Genomic DNA, 13,983 nt, shown 5'->3' with positions numbered 1-13,983 from the left:
CCTGGCTGTCCTGGAACTCACTTTGTAGACCAGGCTGGCCTTGAACTCAGAAATCCGCCTGCCTCTGCCTCCCAAGTGCTGGGATTAAAGGCGTGACATGCCCGGTATAACACTTTTTAAAATGTGAATGTTTAATTTTTTGTTTTGTAGTTGGGTCTCCTGTAGCCCATTCTGTTTTGAATTCACTATGCCCTGAAGGACCTTGAGCCTGATCCTCTGTCTTCTGCCTTCCAAATACTGAGACTCTGTACATAGGTCCTACTTCTATCTGATCAGATTGTTACTAAAGCCTGCTTTGCTCACTGTTTGTTAAGCCAATCACCAAAATAATGAGTTTTTTGTTTGGTTGGTTGGTTGGGTTTTGGTTTTTCAAGACAAGGTTTCTCTGTATAGCCCTGGTTGTCCTGGAACTCACTCTGTAGACCAGGCTGGCCTCAAACTCAGAAATCTGCCTGCCTCTGCCTCCCAAGTGCTGGGATTACAGACATGCGCCACCCTGCCCGGCGAGTTTTCTTGTTTTAAGTGTGGAGTTTGGTCCTAATCCAAAGGTCACCCACTAGACACTTGCACAGGCCCAGGGGAAGGACTAGTGATTTCAACCAGTTTGGATTCCAAGTTTCAGTTTAAAAACAAAACAAAACAACAACAACAACTAACCACAGACAACTATTTTCATCAGAATCTAGGTCAGTGTTGTCTGTCCCAAACTTCCTGGGAGTAGACCGACCGTTAAGCTGAGTCACCTTTGGTGTCAGAACTTCACCAGGTTTCCCTGGCCATAGTGCCTGCCTGCCTGTAGCCTGCTCTGCCACTTTGTCCCATGCCTGGCACACATCTCACATTGCCCTTTCTCTAGGTATCTCTGTGGCATATCTTCATGTCTTACTGGTACTCAGTGGTCACTAGGAGACACATTCACCTAGACCTTACCAAAAGTAGATTCTCTCATTTTTGTGCTTGCTGCCCTGATTTTTTACTCCTTAAGTTGGGTACCTTCAGTAATCACAAAGCTCTTTTCTCCTTCCCATTTGTACCTCCTTCCCCCTCTTAACCCCCTTTTATATTAATTCCTTTAAGTGTGTGTGTGTTTGTGTGTGTGTGTACCTGAGCAAGTGTAGTGCACCATGCTTGTAGAGTACCTGAGGAGGCCAGAGGTGTCAGGTCCCCTGAAACTGGAGTTACAGATGGTTATAAGCCACTTTGTGGATGCTGGGAACCAAACCTCTGTCGTCTGGGAGAGCATCCGGTGCTGAACTGTCTTGCCCCAACCCTTGCTACCCTGCTCCCTGCCATTTCTCTTTTGAGACAGGGTCTCATGTAACCCAGGCTGTCTCTAAGTTCTAGATCCTTCTGTTTCTGACCCCAAGTCCTGGCATTATAGATCTGCGTCCCTGTCCCTATACCCTGCCTGCTGTCCCTTTCGTTTTTAGTGATTTGTCATGCTGCAAACCACAGTTGCATGAAGAACAGGTGAAGAAATAGTTGTCTGAGTTCCAGGCCATGCAGGGTAAGAAAATAAGGCTCTGCTCCCAGTACCCCCATCTTAAAAAACGTGTGTGCTGGGGGAGGGGCAGGGGGCTGCACATTTAAGTGCAGGTGCCCTTGGAGGCCAGAAGAGGGTGTCGGGTCCCTTAGAGCTGGAGTTAGAGGTGATTGTGAGCTGTCTGACATGGGTACTGGGAACTGGTCTCTTGCAAGAGGAGGATGTTCTCTTACAAGTCGAGCCATCTCTCTAGAGCCTAGTCTTGAATTTCTGACCCTCCCGATTTCACCTTTTCGGGACAGGGTTTCTCTGTATAGCCCTGGCTGTCCTGGAACTCACTTTGTAGACCAGGTTGGCCTTGAACTCAGAAATCCACCTGCCTCTGCCTCCCAAGTGCTGGGATTAAGGGCGTGCGCCACCACGCCCGGCTCTTATTTCAGCACTCTTTGAGCACCTATTGAAAGTGCTTGTTTGTTGTTTCCTTATTTACCTCTAGTGCCTCTAACTCTAAAAATAAGAGATGAGCAGTTTTATTTACTTATTTTTTATTTAATGTACATAGGTATTTTGCCTACATGTTTGTTTGTCTGTGTGCCTGGTGCCTGTGAAAGCCAGAAGCAAGCCCTGATGACTCTGGAGTTACAGATGTTACAAACAGTTGTAAAGCAACATGTAGGTTCTGGGAATCGAACCTGGATACTCTGGAAGCAGCCGATACTCTTAAACTACTGAGTCCTCTCTTCAGCCTGTGTAGTTTAATTGAGAGGAGGCCATGGTCATAAAAGACCTGGAAGGACAGGAGAAGCAGGGCACAGGGCTGTGGGGAAGACACCCTAGCTCCCTGTGTCTTGCCTGGGGCAATGCCTGGAACCCAGAGATTTAGCGCATTCACTTGGCCCAGCTGGGTCTCCCTGTCTCTTACAATCAAGGGTACCGGTGCTTGATGTGGGTAGTTGATAATACGGTGAATTTGAGGCAGAGATGGGACCAGAGCACAGCATCCCAGTTCCAACCATGCTGGGCATTGTGTGAGACCCCTGTGTCTTTATTTATTTATATGCACGTGTAGAAGGCAGAGGATAACTTTGTGGAGTGGGTTATCTCCTTCCACTTTTACATACGTTCTATAGATTCAATTTAGGTCCTGTATGTGTGTATGTGTGTGTCACCTTTACCTGCTAAACTATATTACAAACCCTTTGGTTTGATTCTAAATGGAAACTCAGATATTACTTAGTCAAAATTTTAGATAGTTTTTTTGTTTGTTTGTTTTCTTTTTTTTTTTTTTTGGTTTTTCGAGACAGGGTTTCTCTGTGTAGCCCTGGCTGTCCTGGAACTCACTTTGTAGACCAGGCTGGCCTCGAACTCAGAAATCCGCCTGCCTCTGCCTCCCAAGTGCTGGGATTAAAGGCGTGCGCCACCACGCCCGGCTGTTTGTTTCTTTCCACAGGTTTAAGAGCAGAGCCTGGGGATTCACGCACTTTGACAGATCACCTACTCATACACTTTGATAGATCACCGAGTCACACACTGGCTGCTATTTTCTTTTTTATTATTCCCTTCCTGACTCCCATGCAAATAAACTTGTTTTTCTCAATATTTGTGCAGGCCTAGAAGCATGAAACTCAGAGATTGCTTCATCAGCACAGATGTGTATCTCCTTGTTTATTTACAGAGGAGGACAGGTATGTTTCAGATAGTTCGCATCTCTGCAGGGCAAGTGGAGGGAGGAGGCCGTGGTTTCTGGGCAAGGGTGGCCCATCTCCTAGATCCAGTCCCAGATGACAGTGAAGTCTACGTCTGTGACAGTATGGAGCATCACAGAACCTTCCCCTCCCCTCCCTTTCCCCAGTCAGTCCCCAGCTGTGGCCCAGATAGCTTGGAGGCTAAACAGAGTTCACGTGGTATATTTGTAGCAGGCAATTTAAGGCAGTTGAAGTTTCTTCTCCAGCAGAAACAGGTGGGTCTAGCCTGCAGCCCTTGGGATACTTGTGACTCAGAATAGCCATAAATGCAGCCCAACACAGAGTTGTAAATGTAGCTGCTCTCGGTAGCACACACCTTTATTCCTAGTACTTGAGAGGCAGAAGCAGGCCGATCACTGTGAGTTCCAGGCCAGCATGGTCACATAGTAAGTACCAGGACAGTCAGAGCTACATAGTGAGACCCTGTCTCAAAAAAAAAAACAAAAACAAAAACAAACAAACAAACAAACACAAAAACAAAAGCAAGGGGCTAGAGAGATGGCTCAGTGGTTAAGAGCACTGATTGCTCTTCCAGAGGTCCTGAGTATGCCCCATTTCCTGTCTTAATGAATTGCCTCAAAACAAACAAGAACATATTTTTTGTTGTTCTGGTTCGGTGGGGGTGGGGGTGGGGGACGTGTTGTTGGATTTATTTATTTATTTATTTATTTTCAAGACAGGGTTTCTCTGTGTGGCCCTGGCTATTCTAGAACTCACTCAGTAGACCAGGTTGGCCTCGAACTCAGAGATCCTCAGGCCTCAGGCCTCATGGCCTCTGCATCCTGAGTACTGGGATTAAAGGTGTATGGCCCTCCGCCCAGCTAAATCATGATTTAAAAAAAAAANAAAAAAAAAAAACCAAACAACCCTCAATTGTGCAGTTGTTGAACTTTGTGGCAATTTCAAAAGGTTGGACATACCTAGTGGTTAAGGGATTTCTTCGCTGGGTGAGAGATAGCGAATTTATCTGATGACTTACCTTTCAGGATCGAAACTGTGCCTTGTGTCAAGGGCCAAAGGGCAGGTTCCCTGATCTTGCATTCCAAAACCATATCTTCATACTTCCTTCGGGGTGTGACCTCAGTGGTCCTTCAAGCTGACCCCGTTTCACACAGTGGCCTTGATCAGTTGTGGTTCTCTGCCACCTGTGCCATTCAGATATTCTTCTCATAGGAATGGACTCTGACCTCTGACAGTTGGCTGGCCCTGAGGGTACACAGGTTATTGGTCCCAGGAGGGAGCATGTAGGACAGGCCTCCTGGCCTTTTCTGAACTATCTCAGGCAGCCCTGACCTGAGGCAGTTCATGTGAGTCCCTGGGGGAGGCACAACACATACACCTCCTAGGCACCCAGCCTAAGGCTCTGCCTGGTGTTTGATGCTACAGGATACAGATGTAACAGCAAACGGATGCCTTTGGTGATAAAGGTAGACTCGGAGGAGAACATGCTTGGAAGAACAAACATCTGACCCCCAGGTGCTCTCCCGGGGCCTCTCCAGCCTGTCTTGTCCTTGCCTGGCTTACCCTGTCTCTCGGAGGTGACAACGCCCAATGTGTTAGGGGAGGGGGTTGGAGGCCTTCTAAACTGAGCCATGACAAACTGTCTTAGGGTTTCTACTGTGAGGAAACACCATGACTGAAACAAGTTGGGGAGGAAAGGGTTCATTTGGCTTATTGTCACTGTTCATCATCAAAGGACAGGAACTCAAACAGAGCCAGAGAACCTGGAGGCAGAAGCTGATGCAGAGGCTGTGGTGGGGTGCTGCTTACTGTCCTGCTCATAAAACCCAGGACCACCAGCCCAGGGTTGGCTCCACCCACAATGGGCTGGGCCCTCCCCATCAATCACTAATTAAGAAAATGCCCTACAGGCTTGCCTACAGCCTGATCTTAAGGAGGCACTTTCTCAACTGAGGCTCTGGTCTCTCTAAGTGACTCAAGCTAGCGTCAAGTTGACACTAGTTACACACTGAAGTGACTGCCCTTTACTCTGATTTCAAACTTACCTGTAAAGCAAGCTGAACAGAACACTCCTCAGAATTTTTTACTAATTTTTCTTAGATTAAATTTAATCTTTGAATCTCTCTCTCTCTCTCTCTCGTGTGTGTGTGTGTGTGTGTGTGTGTGTGTGTGTGTGTGTGTAGTAAGTGTGGATACGTGTGTGCCATAGCACATATGTGGAAGGTGTTCTTTTGTCCACCTTGAGACAGGATCTCTGGTTTGCTGGTGTGAATGCCTGGCTAGCTGGCCTGGGAGCTTCCAGGGATTCTCTTATCTGTTTCAAATCTCCCTGTGGGATCCTGAGGTTACAAACATGTGCCATAGCATCTGGCTTCATGTATGTTCTGGGACCTGAACTTGGGTCTTCATTCCTCTGTTGGACACTGTTCACTGAGCCACAGCCCCATCCCGGGGTTCCTTTCTTTTTCTTTGTTTGTTTGTTTTTTGAGAGCGAGGGTCTCATAAAGCTTAGGCTGATCTTGAGTTGTTTCCTGAGTCTCTGGTTTCTGAGGCTATACTACAAACCTCAGGTGAGCTGGCCTGCAAGGTTCCAGACAGTTTTCCTGTCTCCGCTTCCCATCTTGCAGTAGAAGTGCTAAGATTATGGATGTGTGCCACCACATCACTTTTCCACAACACTTTATTCATGTATTTATCTATGCATTTTATGTATGAATCCACTGTCTGAATGTATGCCTGAATGCCGGAGGAGAGCATCAGAACCCATTACAGCCGGGCTGTGGCGGCGCACGCCTTAATCCTAGCCCTTTGGGAGGCAGAAGCAGTGGATCTCTGTGTTTGAGGCTAGCCTGGGCTACACAGAGAAACCCTGTCTTGAAAAACAAAACAAACAAAACAATGACAACAATAAAAGAACCCATTACAGATGGTTGTGAGCCACCATGTGGGTGCCAGGAATTGAACCCAGGTCCTCTGATAGAACAGCCAGTGCTCTTAACCACTGAGCCATTTCTTTAGTCCCCAAAGCAGGTTTTTGACATGTAGGTTCTAGGAATCAAATTTCTGTCACCAGGTGTACATGGCTAGGGCATTTACTCCCCTCCCCAAGTCCCCAAACTTTTTTTTGTTTTGTTTTGTTTTTGTTTTTGTTTTTTTTTTTTTTTTTTTTTTTTTTTTTTTTTGGTTTTTCGAGGCAGGGTTTCTCTTTATAGCTCTGGCTGTCCTGGAGCTCACTTTGTAGACCAGGCTGTCCTGGAACTCAGAAATCCGCCTGCCTCTGCCTCCCGAGTGCTGGGATTAAAGGCGTGCGCCACCACGCCCGGCTTGTTTTTGGTTTTTTAAGAGATTTATCTTGTTATGCAGCCAGAATGGCCCGGAACCCCCGCCTGTGTTTTCAGGTGTTGCTCTTTTGTCCTTACAGGCACGCATAGGACGCTGGTCCCTGCAGGAAAGATGCTGTGGAAAACCCGGAAATGGCCCAGGAGGCGCCCATAGTCATCATTGAGTTGAAAATAATGGGGAAGGTCTGGGTTAAGAGCAAGAATATCTTTTGCTGAAAATACACAAATGTGTGTGGCTTCAGAAATGGATGCTCTCCAAGAGGTCGTCCCAGTTTTTTTCTGACTTAAAAATGGACTAGAAGGTGCAGGCCTCGGTTGGAATCCAGCAGGGGCACATGAGATCCCCAGCCATCCATGTCCAGGGTGGTCTAAGGCAGTCTCTTGAGGGAGGGCTAGGGCGTGCCCATCTGCATCTATAACCTGTCCATCATGGCCAGCAAGTCGTCTCCCTTGCTGGTGTTCTGCTCCGGCTGCTCTGTGATCTCAAACTCACCCATGATCCGGGCCAACTCCTCATTCCTTTGCTGGTCCTGTGGGAAGTGTGGAGAGAGAAGAAAAGGACACGTCTGCAGGGGCATGTCCTTTCTGGGGCAGGAAGTACTTAAATGATCACGCCATCAAGGGTTCAGCTCTGGGAAGAACAGAATAGGGTGCCTTTGGTGATCTTTGTTTGATTGTTTATTGAGACAGGGTTTCTCAGTGTATCCCTGGCTGTTCTGGAACTTGCTCTGTAGATCAGGCTGGCCTTGAACTCAAATAGCTGCCTGCTTCTGCCTCCCAAGTGGTAGAAGTAAAGGCGTGCACCACCACTGCTCAATTTTCAAGAAGGTTTCTTTTTATTTTCTGTGTATGAGTGTTTTATCTTCATGTATGTGTGTGCATCATCTGTATGTCTAGTGCCCACAGATCGCCGGGAACTGCAGTTCCAGACGGTTGTGAGCCACCATATGCGTGCTGAGCATTAGACTGCTGCCCTGCAAGGGCAGCCAGTGCTCTTAACCACTGAGCCATCTCCATGCTTGGAGAGCCAAAGTTTTCCAAGATGCTGAGGAGGATAGGTCCAGAACCCGTGAGGTCCCTCACATACCTGTGTAGCCTGTATGCTGATGACTTCATAGGACAACTCCTCCGGCCTGGAGAGTGCTGCGTGTCTACAGGAGGCAGGAAGAGACAGGCCTAAGGTTACACGGTTCAGGGTTCCTCTTCCTAGTACGGTGAGCCACCTCATGAGAACATGGTCACCTGTTTTCTCTGCGTCTCCTTCTGCCCCTTCCCCTCCCCCATCCCTATATTTCAGAAAGTCACATGCGTTTGCTTCTCTGCCAACACTCTCCCTCTCTTCTCTCAGCAAGTTCTGAGGCCCAAGTCACATGGAGGCCCTTTCAATCCAGAGTGCAAATCAGCCTCCACTGAGACATCTGTGACCCGGCAGTTGAAATGACTTGGGGACAGCTGGGGGTCCTACACTCTATATCTGTGTGTGTTCATGAGTGTGTGCCCACGTGCCATGGCAGGCACGTGGGAGTCGGGGATGACCTGTGAGTGTCAGTTCTCCCTCTGCCCTGGAGCTGGAATGCAGGTCTTGGTCTTAGGGCCTTTAGCTGATGAGCCATCTTGCCAGCTTAGTCCAGTCATCTCCTAACACTTCTTGTTTAGCTTCCTGTTTAGTAGAACTTTTAGAGCTTTTGGGGGAGTGACTTCAGGAAGCCCCAGGGAGTCTGTATTCAGGGAAGCATGGATTTCTGGTCACTGGTGACTTTCACATCTGTGCTTGTATGTATTGGTCTGCAGTTGTCCTGTCTGTGTTCTTATCCCATGTAGGGGTTTATAAGTGTATTTACACTCGATCTAAGCCATGGGGACAAGAATGTATTATATATCTTTAAAGAATGGGTTTAGGACTGGGGAACTGTCTTGGTTTGTAGGGTACTAGACCCAACATACACAAAAGCCCTGGATTTGATCTCATATAAATGGAGTGCGGAGGCACACACCTGTAATCCCAGCACCTCGGAAGCAGAGGCAGGAGGATCAGGACTTTAAAGCTACATAGTGAATTTGAGGCCATCTGGGTTATATGAAACCCTGTCCAAAAAAAAAAAAAAAAGGAAAAAAGAGAAAAGAAAGAAAGAAAGGAAGAAAGAAAGAAAAGCAGGCTTAAAACATACTCCTCTTCCTCGTCGGTCGTAAATAGATTCAGTCGGAATCCTGGTTCAGGGCCACTTGGCTTCTTGATCTCCATCCCTCCCATTAGCCTGGCTAAGAAATTCAGCTCTTCTTTGGCAAGAGGGTTTGGAACAATGTTTTCCTGTAGAAACAACGGTGTGGTGTGATTTGTAGCCACACAGGGCAAACACATTTCCTGCCAAGACCCCAGAGACACAGGGAAGAATTATACAACAAAGCAAAAATAATAACAGTTTAAATTATTTCTGGGTACAACTAACGCACAGAAAGCAAGCTTCGCCAGGATAATAAAGCAAGCTCAGCAGCAGTGGGACTCCAGCAAAGAAGCAAACCACAGACTTTCAACTCTGAAGCTTAGTGGAATGCCCCAGGGACCACACTTCTCAGACTATCTTCCTCCTCGGGAGGAGAGAAGGGCCCTGCTTCCTCTTCAGTCAGGTCCAGTTCCCTCTGCCAGGCAGCTCCTGTCAGGCCTGCAGCTCAGGAGGTACCATTCTGGAGGAACTACCATACTGCCCTCTGGTGGTGACATCCAGCAACACAGTAGGCCGTTCCTCTCTCACCACCCTTTCTAGACTTTACCTTCTTACCTGGATCTGGGCTCTACTCTTCACTACTGTCAGTTCACTGCTGTCAGTTACTGAAAACACACTCTCTTATTTCTGTCTTGCTTGAAACAAAGTCCCCTGACTACTGCATAAAGAACAAAATGAAAGCCGGGCGTGGTGGCACACGCCTTTAATCCCAGCACAGAGGCAGAGGCGGACTTCTGAGTTCGAAGATGGAGCTATGTGGAGACTCGCTGCCTCTTCAGAAAGGATGCTGTTTTCCTCGTTCTGCCTGTGTTCATCCCACCACCACGGCTGGCACCCACTTCTCCTCCCCTGCTATGTGGTGTCTTGCTTACTCTGGAGCCCTATTTCCATGCCGCTGCCCCTGAAAACCATTGTGTTCCCTTGCCCCCTGCTCCCACCCCAGAGGACAGAGCGCACGGTCTTCTGGTGTAAACTGTCGATGTCTTTCCATCTTGCTGTTCGTTTCTACCATTGTCCTTCCCAGGGAACCAGAAGCCTCTTTGGGTTGGGACCACACCGACGCCAAGCTGGTACCCAGCACCTTGGGACTCGGTTCCATGAACACTCAATAACTGAACAGTCCGTGGTTTGTCCCAGAGTTTGTGCATATGGAACTCAGAGGGATGAAAACCTCATTTTAAAGGAAGGTAGAAGGTCCTGTCGACCAGGAAGCACTTTTGACAAGGGATGCTTTGACATTTTCATCAGCATGCATGTTGGACCCAGCAGCCACAGGCCTCTCGGCTCTGTTACAAAGCTATTTGCCATGTCCTGGTATTTGGCTCCTATTTAATTGTAATGAACCAGTCCCCACATTACCTAATTAGTCAGATCACTGGAAAGCTCTGAGCAAAAGCCACAGTTAGAAATCTGGGTACAGAGCCCGGCGTGGTGGCGCACACCTTTAATCCCAGCACTCGGGAGGCAGAGGCAGGAGGAGTTCGAGGCCAGCCTGGTCTACAAAGTGAGTTCCAGGACAGCCAGGGCTATACAGAGAAACCCTGTCTCGAAAAACCAAAAAAAAAAAAAAAAAAAAAAAAAAAAAAGAAATCTGGGTACATGTAAGGCTGAGGGGAAAGTTAACTAGCTTTGAAAGCTAAAGCCCCGCCCCGCCCCGCCCCGCCCCGCCCCGCCCCGGGCAGTCTGCTGTGTGGAGAAAGAATCAAGGAGGAGAGGGAGAGAGCAGCAGCTCACCTGGGCCCTGGAGGCTGCGTTCTTGGATGTTGCAGACATGTGGGTTTCCACAGGACGACTCGCACTGTACCTGGCAACCAACAGAAAACAGTGCTGTGACCCAGCCAGGTCGCTGACTCCCTCCTAATTGCTATTATTCTCAGATAGTAAAAGGCAGCCAGAAAGATGCTGTGAGCTCAGAACACAACTGAGTTGGGAAAAAGAAGCTCCCAGTTTGCTTCTTCCCTGAGAAAAGGCCCCAGAAGGAACAGCTCTGCGGACACAGAGAGCATCACAGGGAGGCGGTGTGGCCCTCCGCAGCAAAGGACACTGGCTACTTCTCCTCCACCGTTACTTAAACTTCTGTATCTTTTGCCAGGGAGCCTTAGCGCTTGAATGTCACGTCACGTCACGGCTCGGACGTGCATTCTGTCTGGGGAAATGACTCCAGTGGCCCGCAGGTTTTGTTTCCTCCCGGCAGGCTCTCTTGTACTCTAGGCTGGCCTCAAACTCACCATGAAGCCCAGGAAGACCTTGATGAACTGTTCATCCTCCTGCCTCCACATCCCTGATGCTGGGAGTGTAGGCTTGCACAATGATAATGCTAGGAACCCAGGGCTTCATGCCTGCTAGGCAAGCGCCCTCTTAGTCGAGTCACATCCTCAGTAGAGTCAGTGGGGATTTCTCAGAGAACTTTTTTTTTTTTTAATGGAGTGACCTCTGTGTGCTCAAGTTCATTCTGTGGAGGGTTTGCTTACATGTTAGTTCCCAGTTTCAAGACTCGGTCTCCATAAAGCTCAAAAGAACCTTCCTTCTGGGCAGCAACATAGTCTCCGCCATGCCGGAATTCCATCTTCTTCACCTCTTTGCCTTTGACACTGAACACTCTGAAATGCACAGCGTGACATGATGGGGTCTTCTCTAGGCTGGGGCAGTCTCCAGGCCAACTTATCATCTGCCCACAGCAGGACAAAAGGAATTTAGTCCCTCTTTTGAGAGAAAGGCCCTAGGTTGGAAGTGAAGCTCTGCACACCTGCTCAGCATGTGCAAGACCATGGGTCCCAGTGCCCCTGAAACCAACCAAACAAAAGATAAAGACAGGGCTGGAGAGGTGGCTCAGCCATTAAAGGCTAGGCTAACAACCACAAAGATAAAGACAGTCTTGTCTGTTGGGCAGTCGCAGAGCCATGTAAGCACAGCAGAGTGTGGTCATGTATTCTCACGCGGTCTCTTAACTGATGAGGAAATGAACCTGGGAACTGGCTGGCTTGCCCCAGTATCCTCCCGTCAAGTGGCAAAGTGGTGATTAGATCTTTGACCTCCATACACCTGAGCCTTACAGAAGGGACAGATAAGCAGGGCCCGAGAGAGGCTCGGAGGTGCTGCGGTCTGTGGGGTGGGCACATGCTGTGTTCCTGGTACCTCTGTGGGGTGGGCAGACTCAGTGTTCTTAGCACCTCAAATACTGCTGGCCAGTTATCACAGAGGACTTACCTAATGACTCCAGGAACGTCAGTTCCCCAGGGAACAGGCCCCGACACTGGCAACACAAAGCGACCGTTAGAGTTCTGAACTTTGTCCTTTAGAAATGTGGACACCTAGAAAAAAAATATATATTTGGTGTCATGTTTCTGGTACATTTTCATGGACACAAATCTTCTGAGGATGAACTAGTAAGCAGTGTATTTGTGAATGCTACTTAGTGAAGTTCAGGTACCAGGAACACAGTGTGTGCACAACCCACAGAGAGGGACATATCACAAGAGACTGGCAGAGTTAGGGTGGCTTCATCCACATGATGACTTTGTGTGTGTGTGTGTGTGTATGTGTGTGTGTGTGTGTGCTTGTGGAGGCCTGAAGGCGGCACTGGGTCCCTGGAGCTGAGCTACCCAAACTAGGTGCTCCTGACTGCTAAGCCACTTCTTCAGCTCTATACAATGGAATCACTGTCAAACTCCATCCCTGACTCTCCAAGTAAACAGTGTTTCCCTATTTTAAAGATGAGGAATTTTTACAAAAACAAGAACTGGGAAGCCAAGTCATCACTAGAGCACAACTGAGCATGTGTAAGGCCCTGGCATCAAGGATGGGGAACAGGCAGAGTCTCCACATAGTATGTGCTCAATAAATGGTTGCTAATACTCTTTGCTAGACCACTTGGAGGACTGGGGCAACAGCTTAGTTTAGAGGCTTACTGAACATGCCTGAGCCCTGAGTCCACACTCTAGAGCTAGAAAATAAAAAGGGGGGCCTATTTGGACACAGAGCACAAGCATTCGTGTGAAAGCACCACATGGTGGTGGTCTGAATGAGAATGCACCTAGGCTCACATGTTTGAATATTTGGTCCCCAGTTGGAGGAACTGTTTGGAAGGACTTAGGAGGTGTGGCCTTGCTAGAGGAGGTGTGGCCTTGTTAGAGGAGGTGTGGTCTTGCTAGAGGAGGTGTGGCCTTGTTAGAGGAGGTGTGGTCTTGCTAGAGGAGGTGTGGCCTTGTTAGAGGAGGTGTGGTCTTGCTAGAGGAGGTGTGGTCTTGCTAGAGGAGGTGTGGCCTTGTTGGTGAAGCTGTGTCCTTGGGGGAAGCTTTGAGGTTTCAAAAGACTAGTGTGATTCCCAGTGTTCATTCAGTCACGCACACTGGACCTTGTGATCATGGATCAAGATGGGAGCTTCCAGTTGTTCCTTTACTCTGCCATAAGTAAGCCCAATTAAAGGCTTTCTTTTATAAGTTGCCTTGGTCGTGGTGTTTTACCACAGCAACAGAAAGATCACTAAGATACATTACAAAGCAAGACATTCCACATAGTATTCTTGAGGACAGCGGCTCACAGAAGAGAACAATGACAGGTCAGGAGAAACATGGGGGCTGGACTGCTGTTCGAGCTAGAGGAAGCAGGTGTTGGGTGTGACACTTCAGCAGTGGCGATGCGCAGTGGCGATGCGCAGGCACAAGTCATGTTCTGAGGGGAACGGGTAAACTGGCTTGGTCAGAGGTGGGTAAATGACCTTTAAGGAATTCTTCACTTTCAGATTCTATGATGAAGGAATATGAGTTTAGCAGAAAGGAAAAAGTCGGCCCACTGAATGCTCCTCTAACTAGCCCCACTCAGAAAAATGTCTGCCTTTGCCTTGCCCTGCCTCCCTCGTCCATCATAATCTGCAGTTTCAGTGAGCACCACTACCAGGCCACCAATCTGAGCCACCATCAGTCACCTTCCTTTATCTCTTTGAGTGCCAGTGTACTGAGCTCTCTGTACCCCACCTGCTTCTCCTCACTGCTGACTGCTATGTCTTGCTTTCCTTATCTGCTCTGAGCCCACTCTCCATCCCAGTGGTGAAGACACGCTCCTGGACTCCTCAGCAACCACGTACCATCCTTGAAATCCTTGTGGCCCTGCTGCCTACCAGATCACATCCAGCAGCAGGCGCATTTCTGACTCCTGCATTTCCTTTTTTTTTTTTTTTTTTTTTTTTTTTTGGGACGGGTTTTCTCTGTATAATCCTGGCTGTCCTGGAACTC

General features: G+C 48.3%; 2 protein-coding genes across 3 annotated transcripts in view; both read right to left on the bottom strand.

The window, feature by feature from the left end:
- The window catches only part of Lsm10 (LSM10, U7 small nuclear RNA associated), an 8,127-nt gene extending 3,677 nt beyond the window's left edge, over positions 1–4,450 (bottom strand). Inside the window, exon 1 of the mRNA XM_021160772.2 lies at positions 4,208–4,450. The gene's annotated coding sequence lies outside the window, so the exon portion shown is untranslated. The remainder of the gene's footprint in view (positions 1–4,207) is intronic.
- Positions 4,451–6,465: 2,015 nt separating this feature from the next.
- The window catches only part of Oscp1 (organic solute carrier partner 1), a 29,883-nt gene continuing 22,365 nt past the window's right edge, over positions 6,466–13,983 (bottom strand). Inside the window, exons 6-11 of one of the 2 annotated variants that reach the window (XM_029476601.1) lie at positions 11,960–12,063; positions 11,224–11,352; positions 10,487–10,556; positions 8,699–8,838; positions 7,618–7,681; positions 6,466–7,060 (exon numbers count right to left, since the gene is read on the bottom strand). In XM_029476601.1, coding sequence (XP_029332461.1) covers positions 6,944–7,060; positions 7,618–7,681; positions 8,699–8,838; positions 10,487–10,556; positions 11,224–11,352; positions 11,960–12,063 — 624 coding nt within the window. In that variant the 3' untranslated portion in view covers positions 6,466–6,943. The remainder of the gene's footprint in view (positions 7,061–7,617; positions 7,682–8,698; positions 8,839–10,486; positions 10,557–11,223; positions 11,353–11,959; positions 12,064–13,983) is intronic. The other variant, XM_021160273.2, reaches the window with a different exon arrangement.

Source organism: Mus caroli, chromosome 4 (assembly GCF_900094665.2).
Source record: "Mus caroli chromosome 4, CAROLI_EIJ_v1.1, whole genome shotgun sequence".
Classification (NCBI taxonomy): Eukaryota; Metazoa; Chordata; class Mammalia; order Rodentia; family Muridae; genus Mus; species Mus caroli.
This window is presented reverse-complemented; position numbering and strand designations above follow the sequence as displayed.